General features: G+C 36.4%; 1 protein-coding gene across 1 annotated transcript; it reads right to left on the reverse strand.

Annotated features, from left to right (window-relative positions):
* Nucleotides 1–6,950: 6,950 nt before the first annotated feature.
* On the reverse strand, nt 6,951–8,903 carry knstrn (kinetochore localized astrin (SPAG5) binding protein). The gene is made up of 9 exons (XM_028039802.1): nt 8,825–8,903; nt 8,221–8,291; nt 8,048–8,126; nt 7,943–7,972; nt 7,735–7,834; nt 7,547–7,661; nt 7,399–7,460; nt 7,226–7,300; nt 6,951–7,142 (listed from the first exon to the last, which is right to left on the reverse strand). The coding sequence occupies exons 2-9, from the start codon at nt 8,240–8,242 to the stop codon at nt 7,014–7,016; spliced, it is 612 nt and encodes a 203-aa protein (XP_027895603.1). The 5' UTR covers nt 8,243–8,291; nt 8,825–8,903; the 3' UTR covers nt 6,951–7,013.
* Nucleotides 8,904–8,934: the final 31 nt, after the last annotated feature.

The raw sequence follows: 8,934 nt of genomic DNA on the forward strand, positions 1-8,934 counted from the left end.
TCGGCAAATTTTATAGAAATTTAGCATCTATGAATAAGAACTCAACTGATTATATCAGACAACGATAGGAAAAGGAAGCAAATGTAATAATTTTATATAACGTTAACGGAACAATCATCCAACTAAACTTTCCTTTTTATCCTTAAAATCTGTTAAAATCCTCTAGTTCAGCTGCAGAACCTCAAGTCTAGTTGCACTTGGTTCTAAGTAGAAGGAAAATGTTTTGTCCAAACAGGAGGAATGCGGATTCTTTTTTTTTTTTTTACCCCTCCAGGGGGTCTTTTGTGGGCTCTAGTGTCCCTTATATGATAGTAGGCTGACAGGAAACGTGGAAGGAGAGGGGGGAAGACATGCGGCAAATGTCGTCGGGTCCGGGAGTCGAACCCGCGACGGCCGCGTCGAGGACTCAAGGCCTCCAAATACGGGTCGTGCTAACCGCTACGCCACCACGGCACGCCCCGGAATGCGGATTCTATTAACAGCCTGTTTAGGTGACATTTAGGAAGTGAACTTATGACTAGTTTCCAAATGAAACCAGGAAGGTCCCTTCGCCAGTTTGTGAAGAACCTCAGAGCAACCAACATCTGCACAGATCTAGCAGGAGCGTTCATGCAAATAATGTTAGCATAATCAATATGAGCTCATTGTGTCAGGTTTCTCCCCACAAATTAAAAGCATAATCTATTTCAATAGGAGAACCTGAGTTTCAATCTGATCTTATTGAGATTATGTTCTATATTTGAATAAAATATTTAATCAATTGAAATGCCAGGATATTTCTAACAAGATGCATATTCAACAGGGATACCTTCATTAGACATAAAATCAGGGATGCTTTTTCTGTTTCACAACAAACCTTGAGTTTTATCAGCAGATGCAGAACAACGTGACTGAATGTATAAAAACCAGGAGAACAGAGTTTAATATGGCTAACCAAGTCATCACTGTAGAGACATAGAGATGAATTCTGGTCCAAATTATTTAGGAAAACTTCAAAAAGACAGTCCTAATACCAAGCCGTGAGGAACGCCTTTGGTGACAGTGAGGACAATAGTCAGTATCAAAAGTCATTACAGGTTGGGATCCAGTTTAAGAAATGGTTCTGGCTAACCTATATAAAATGATCTTTGGCTGTGAAAGCTTGGAGTCATGGAAACATTTAGTTAAAACATCTGTGATATTTCCTGTAAGCAAACTGACCTTAGGATCAATTATTAGAGTCCAAGTATTTCTTATCGTTAAAACTGGTGATGGACCAAATTTAGAAGTGACTCAGTGTTTTTCTTTCCCCTTTCTTACAATGTTTAATGTGTTTAAAAAGCAGATGTCATTTCTGTGGTCAGATTCAAGCTGTTTGCTCAGCCTAAGTTAGGCCAACACAGCTAACCCTACCCCTATACAGCTATCCCTACCCCTATACAGCTAACCCTACCCCTATACAGCTAACCCTATACAGCTAACCCTATACAGCTAACGCTACCCCTATACAGCTATCCCTATACAGCTAACCCTAACCCACACCTGTTTTCCATCAGGTGTTGTAAACAGTCACATGCAACGAGATTTTGCTCTACTTAGCAATAGTAGCATTTTATACAATAAAAAGGAGTTATGTTTTTGTAATTTTGACCAAACTATTAAATCTCAACCTGGTCTTGACCCAATCAGTGGAAGGAGACCCAGACCGGTCCTGAGCCCTCCGGTCCGGATGCTCATGCTGCAAACAGGTTCACCTTTATATTTTCTTAAAGTGTAAAAATCCAGATTCTGCAGCCTCTAACAGGCTGAATTTATCACCACAAAGCTCCTGTCATGTTTCATGCACAACATTAGTTTTGTTCCACGCTGGCTCCTCTGCATGGAGGAGAAAGGTCCGTTTGGGTCTCATCTGAGCACAGAACTTTCCTTCACATTTGCCGTTTCTCTTGCATCACCTGTGGAAACAGGACTGCTTCTGGCTTTTTATAATCAGTGAAGAGATCTATTCCCTTAGTTAATCAGAAGATGATGCTTTAGGTGTTTGGAGACGAGGAAATTAAAGTGTTTTTGTAATGATGGGGGTTAGAGGATTGTTATCTTCACTTGATCAGATTTGAATAAAATTAATTCTGGGTAAAAGTCACCAGATGATTTGTACTTTTAGATTTTGATGCAGACCAGAAGGGGAGATGTGACAGGATCAGTTTAATTTCTGTATTTACTAGATCCACTCGGCTGCTTTGTGGAGGATTATTTTTATTCAGCAGGGACAACATGCTGTTTCTCTCCCACATCTTTTGTTCCCCCACAGAGCCTGTCAGAATGACCAAACAGCCGTCATGATGATGGCCCACCCTTCGCTTTCACACCAGACGTTTCAATACATATAGAGACACCAGCAGCTGTAATTTAGCTGGAAAACGGTGGAACGCTGTTTAAGATGCTGATCATGTTTTCATAGCTCAGCGGTTTCCTGCATTCTGCTGCCCCCTAGTGGAAAACGGTTATTGTTAAATTAATTATTGCTGAAACATGGGATTAACAGAATGGAACAAAATGTTACAAAACTTTCTTGTTTTTATTCCTGAGCTGCCAGACAGACGATGAAAATGTGGTAAGAAGAGGGAGAACAGGAGAGATCTCCGGTTATCTGGACTCAAGGAAAGAAGCTCTGCATCTCCTCAGGAAAGTCCTGGAGTTTCTCCTCAGAAGAACGGCCTTGAAGAGGACTCCCTGAAATCTGCTGAGTAAATACAGTGGAATCTGAGTAATTGTGATTTAATTAGGCCTGCCTAGGTGTGTTTGGGTGATAACTGGTTTTATAGAGGAGCGCATGTGAGGTCAGTGGGCTCAAAATGAACTGATGTCTAATTTATGTGTGGTGTTGAATTGTGAGTCTTCGTATGTGGTGGTGTCTAAAAGGTCTACAGCTTTAAAGCTAGACTTGAATGTGATGTTCAGTGTGTGAGTGAAATGTTTAAAATCTTTCTCTGAGTGAGTCCAGATGTCATCCAGGTATCTGAAGTAGAACATGGTTTTTTAATGCATTTCCTGAATCCTCTGTTTCCTATTGTTCCATGAAGATGTTTGCATATGTGGGTTCAAACTTCTTCCCCATGTTAGTGCCCTTGATCTGGAGGAAAAAATGATTCCCCTAATTGATTTGTAAAAGTTGGAGCAGCTCCTTATCTGTTCTTCTACAGATAAGGAGGAAATATTTATAGAAAATATTTTCAATGGACTTAATGCCCTCAGATATATCAATATTAGTATTGATAGAATCTTCTGGTGAACAGAAGAAATTTGTCCAGTTAGGGTCAAGCATATAGGAAGAAAACCAGAAAATGAGTTTTCTCACTTAAAGTAACTCAAACAGTATAAGTGGAAGTGATCTATGGGAGGGGCCCCACATGTCCACCGAGTTTGGTGGGCATAGCTTGTTCCCTTGATGTAGCTACCATTGATTCCCATTCATTTGAACAATTTCTCACTCAAAATATCTCAAAAATTATTTTATGGATTCTGTCTTTTATCTGCTTACACACACACTGCTGCTTACATAACCATATCACATAAGACTGACAATCACACATAAACTGAATAATTAGAGAAGGAACAGAATGAGAATAAAGTCAGAACTTGCTCTACAATCTGCTTCACTTACTGTCACCCATAAGGTGAGCTATGTGACACTCAGTGCTGGACGGTGAATGTCTCTCTGTTTCTGTTCCATTTCTATGACTTGCATGGTTTGTAACATTTGATCATTTTTGGCATTAAAGCCCGTTTTATACTTAACCAAATCTCATTATTTCTCAAGCAAATGATGCTGAGGGGTGCTGGTCAGGTCCTGAAATTGTTAAACGGACCTGGGTGGTGCACAGAAGGGAAAATTGGTGAAGTACAAAAAGTGCTCATTTGACCAAACTTGATTCGTATTCTCCCTCCAACCCTCTGCAGGTCCCCGCCATGTTTGGTGGTCCTAGCCCATTCCTTTCATGTAGCTGCCATAGACTCCCGTTCATTTTTCGACCTAGTCAAAGTCTTATCGAGCTGGGACTTAACCCTAACTTCAGTGGCCTCTTACCTCAACCAGGTTTCAATACATTTTGATTTGTTTTTTAGCTCAATTTTTTAAATAAATCAGCTCAGCTTTAAAAAGTCATCTCAGTGATAACTGTTGGATGATGGAGTTTTATCTTAATGCTTCTCTGAAGGGGCTTGAATTTGGTTTTAAAAGTCTGATATTTTAACCAAGTTTTATTTTGTTTTATTTGTCTTCAAACTCTGTTTTGAAGACAGAAATCACAGCTCAGCTTCTGATTTCATTGTTGAGCTCCTGCTAGGTGCCAGAAATGTGTATTATCACGGTTCTGAACATCAGCAATGGACTTTAAAAGAACCCAGAATGCATTGCATGGTGGGGCTTCATATTTTAGCTTCTAGTTCAGCTGTTTTTGCTGCAACCCCTAACAAACCATAAACCTTAAAGTTTAAACTTTAAGGTTTAAACTTTCTCATTATAATGAGATAATTTTTTTGATAATTTTTTTTTTTTTTTTAGAGTGGCAGAAACGGGCTTCCATAGTTTCAGTCTTTGCTGTTTTTTTGTCTTCCAATTGCTCAGAAATCCCTGCAGAGCTTTAATGCATGGCTCGTGTGTTTTACTGCTGAGTAAAACTCAGATCATAAAGCCGAATTTGATCGAAAACGGAGAATAGAAATAAGCACAATCAGAAATACTCTGACCAGATTTGAACTTTTTTATTTATAGTGATTTTTATAGCACTTAAAAAAACATGTCCAACAAGACACTAATCCTAATAGGAAAGCTGATCTTGTATGACTCTTGCAATGCAAACGCAAGTTCCACATTATTTGTGGAAGTCCCTTTAGCGAAGGATAATTATTGTATAGTTTCTCATTATCAGGGAAAATATTATAAGAAAAATTGTGATTTAGTGTGGTAAACTCCAACTGATGATGTATTCCAACCTCAAAAACTGAGTGCACGTCTGGAATTGTTATATTTTTCTGTTTAACGTTTTTTCTACTGCTGGTTTCACAAGATCATCAATGAATATCAGAAAGTTTTTACCTTTTAATGACTGAGATTATTGTGTCCTGTTAGTTTTTGGCGGTACAATTATACTATTTGATTAAAGTAAAATTTGTTTGGAAGAAGCCATTTGTGAAAGTGAAATAAAATAAAAAAGCAGAACAACAAATAATTTAAATACATTTAAAAAAAAAAAAAAATCAACATTTAGGATTGCAGAGACTGGAGGGTTTTTTGAGGGGGGTAAGTATTTGATGCAGTATTTTTGCCACTTTTATTGTTACGCCATTAAATATATATACAAAAGAAAGAAAAAGAAAATCCATATCACCCATCTATTACTTTCACCTCATGTCAGCTGGTAATTATGGTGGAGGATCTGTGATGCTGTGGGCCTGTTTCACCACTAAATTTACTCAAAATCCCAATTAAAGTGTCATATTTTTTTTAATAGAAGGAGACACTGATCTCTTTAGCAACTTTGAGTCTTGAGTGAAACAAGCAATAAAGTACCTAATATCAAATTGTAGGTATGATGGAGTTATTTAACAAGAAATAAAGCAAAATACATATGAGGTTAAAAAATTGGCTCTGTAGTCATGCTGTATTTAAATAAAACCAACATTTCAACCACACTCTTCAATAAATGACAAATGTTTTCAGTTGATCGATTAAAATTAAATTGAGGTGACTTTATGAAGCCGCTTGTCTTCCATTTGGCTTGACAGTAGCCATTGTTCTCAGGAGAGGGAGGGATGAACGTGTCTCCCACAACGGCTCACTGGAATGTGACGGTTTAGAAAGTGCACTTTGACCCCTGACGCTGCTGCTCAGGGGAGGGGACCATCACTGCCCTTCCATCCTTTTTGGTTCCGTCCCTGTTAGATTTGTCCTGACTGCAATAAATCTGTCTTTCTGTGTTATTTAGTCTGGTCAGAGAGCTGCTACTTGATTGATAATGAGATAAATACATTGTAAACTAGTTTATCTCAAAACAATGATAGCAGAGATTGAAAGGATTAACCTAAAACTGAACATTGTGTACTTGAAACATGAATCTAAGTCATTTCTACTTGACTGGATATGATCTAAACAGAAATATGATCTAAGGCTTGTTGTTTCAGTTAATTATTCTTAAAAACAAAGCAAAGGTAAGTCAGTATGAGTACATGTCTTTCAGAAAAGGTAATGGATTTGTGATTTATAGCCTTATACTGCCCTCTAAATTTTAAACTCGGTCTGACAAGCTGAGCAGAAGTAATATTGTTGCACTAAATGGCAGAAAAATGCGACATAATTTGAGCAAACTGCCTGTCATTAAAAGAAATACAAAATGTGACATATGTGCAAGACTAAACAAAAACAAAGTAAGAAAAAAAGCCACCTGATCACTTTAGAAATCTAAGGAAAAAAAATGTAAAATGTGAAAATATGCAATTATGGCAGAACATTTAATAAACTGGAAGGCTGGAGATGTGTTTTTGTTTTGATAAGTTAAAGAAAAATTATTTGAATGTTCACTCAAAACATTCAGAAACAGTGTTTCTGTTTAGTTTTAACAGAAACACTGAAATTATTTTACTTTCTAGCTTAGAAAGCAAACAATTATGCTGTTTTTATGTTATTAATAATGCTGACCGTTATGTTTCCTTATATTTGAGCAAAGATCTCAAATATGTCTGTATGCTAGCCTGGTCGCTTTCTCCAAATCAATTTTGTTAGCATTTTAGAATAATAATATTGTGATTTCATAGGAATTGTTCCCTCAGGGAACAATTGCAAAATGCAACATTTTGCACATTTAAATAAACGACATTGTACAAACATTTTTGTTTTACATTTGTGATGCTTTGAGATTTAGAAACAGAAAAATTTTAATGATCTCATCTTAAAGCAAAGATTAAGCTGTGAGTTACTGTAGAAAAACATTAATCCTTTATTTCAACATAAAATCTCACAGATATATATTTCTTTGTTACACTAAAAGTGCTTCTGCCTCTTTTAGAGCTCCCTCCATTTCAGCAGCCTCCTGAGAGAAATTTTCTCTTTCTTGCTTCATAACTTCTCGCGCTTTAGTGATGTCCTCCATTGTTGCTTGGATTTCCTAAAAATGATAGTAAAACCTCAGCCAAACTAAAGAGAAATGTTGCAACAGAATTACAAAGGTGAAAGAAGACGATGGCTTGCCTGTAGCTGAGTACGCTGTTGTGATGCAATGTCTCCAAAAGCCTTTAATTCCCTCAGCAGATCGGTGGAAACACTCTGAAATTTAAGCAGTTATGCACCGTTGTAGGCATGTTGACTTGTTTGTGAGGCTAAATACACATAATAAAGTGAAAGGGAGATTAATAAAAACATACCATAACTTCTTTCCTTTCGTCTTCTTTCTGTCTCACTGCATCTCCAACCCTTTCCCCTAAAACTAAAACATTAAACTTATGTTTATTACAACAGACAACATTACAAAGGGTAAAATTAGAAATTTAAATTGAAAGTTATCTTTTTCACCTGGGTCTATCTTGGCAGAAACTAGGAGCGTGTGACAGTCCTGCAGGTTTTTCTGAAACTCTACATTCTCCTTCTGAAGCTCATCGAGTTGCAGCTCCAACTCTTCAACTCTTTGCTGTGATATGAAATTTATATTAAAAGAACATGAACTAATAGATGATAAATGTTTGTTTCATTTTTTTCTTTACCTGCTTCTCTAACAGATTTTTCTGTAGCTCCCCATTTGCAGCCACCAGGTTCTGATTTTGCTCCTTCAGCTCCACCTGTTGCCCATATCTGGTTGAAACGCTGCAAAAAAAAAAAGAAAAAAAAAGGGACATATAAATATGTTGAACACAATAAAAATGTCTAGTGTCTGCTGAACATTAATATCATGTAATATGATGCATTACTTACCCTTTGTGAACTTTAGGAGCAACATTTTTCCTGAAATACAATTTATAATAAACATGAAATGAAGCTAACTGAATTTAGAGATTTTTTATTTAATTTTGAATTTACCGTAGGACATTTTCCCTTGAATTTTTAAGATTTGTGTCTGTTTTCTGAACGGTTTTTGCCTCTGTTGGTAAATTTGTACCTGAAAATATGAATATTCATTAGCATTACTTCAAAGAAAGTTAATTTAAACTCCAATATCAAAATATCCATGAAAAATACAATAAAAAGCTCACCTCTTGGAATTTTTGAAGACATTGAGTTTTCCTCACAGTGACGTTAATTCCAGTGATAATAATAAAGGCACCTGCATTAAGAGGCAACATAAAAATAAGTTTTAAAAAATTAGGATGGGAAAATATATATTTTTCTTTTGCTACTATCACATCTAAGACAAGAAAAATCACAAATTCTAATTCTTAAAGGAATATTACATTAGACAGACATTTTTTAAATACAATTTGAAGATATTTCTCAGATACAGCAAAGATAGCAGTTAATATAAACAGTGTAGAAAAAAAAACCAAACAATTAACTTATGTGTGCGGCACCAAAATAACACTTTAATCCCTCAAAACGGCCATTTCTATCAGTTAAATATTTGCACTTTTACACTTTGCACAAATATAACTAATAAATACAGTAAATTTGATCCGAAAGTACACAACTAACGGCATGTTGCTAAAACCGAGTCAACTGACAGACATAAATGTAACATTTGCTGCTGCAATTTAAAAACGCCCGGTCAGTTTACTGATTGGCAGGTATAAAATAACCCTTAAACACTAAAACATACAAAAACGTTCATTAATATACCAAAGAAAGAGAATAAACAATGACCTGTTAGGAGACTCAGAAAGAGGCTTTCAATAACAGCCACAAATTTCAAATATGTCCCGCCCTCTGTGATCATTTCCGATCTGGCAACAGTTTCCGGTGTAAATAAAACG

This window comes from Xiphophorus couchianus, chromosome 15 (assembly GCF_001444195.1).
Source record: "Xiphophorus couchianus chromosome 15, X_couchianus-1.0, whole genome shotgun sequence".
NCBI classification, from domain to species: Eukaryota; Metazoa; Chordata; class Actinopteri; order Cyprinodontiformes; family Poeciliidae; genus Xiphophorus; species Xiphophorus couchianus.

What these genes read in the sequence shown, in the direction of transcription:
- knstrn (XM_028039802.1), bottom strand. Translation starts at nt 8,242, where the DNA reads ATGTCTTCAAAAATTCCAAGAG. An exon ending in TCAAGGGAAAATGTCCTACG is followed by an intron (nt 7,973 to 8,047) that starts GTAAATTCAAAA and finishes ATTGTATTTCAG; the next exon opens with GAAAAATGTTGCTCCTAAAG. An exon ending in TTCTGCCAAGATAGACCCAG is followed by an intron (nt 7,461 to 7,546) that starts GTGAAAAAGATA and finishes TTAATGTTTTAG; the next exon opens with TTTTAGGGGAAAGGGTTGGA.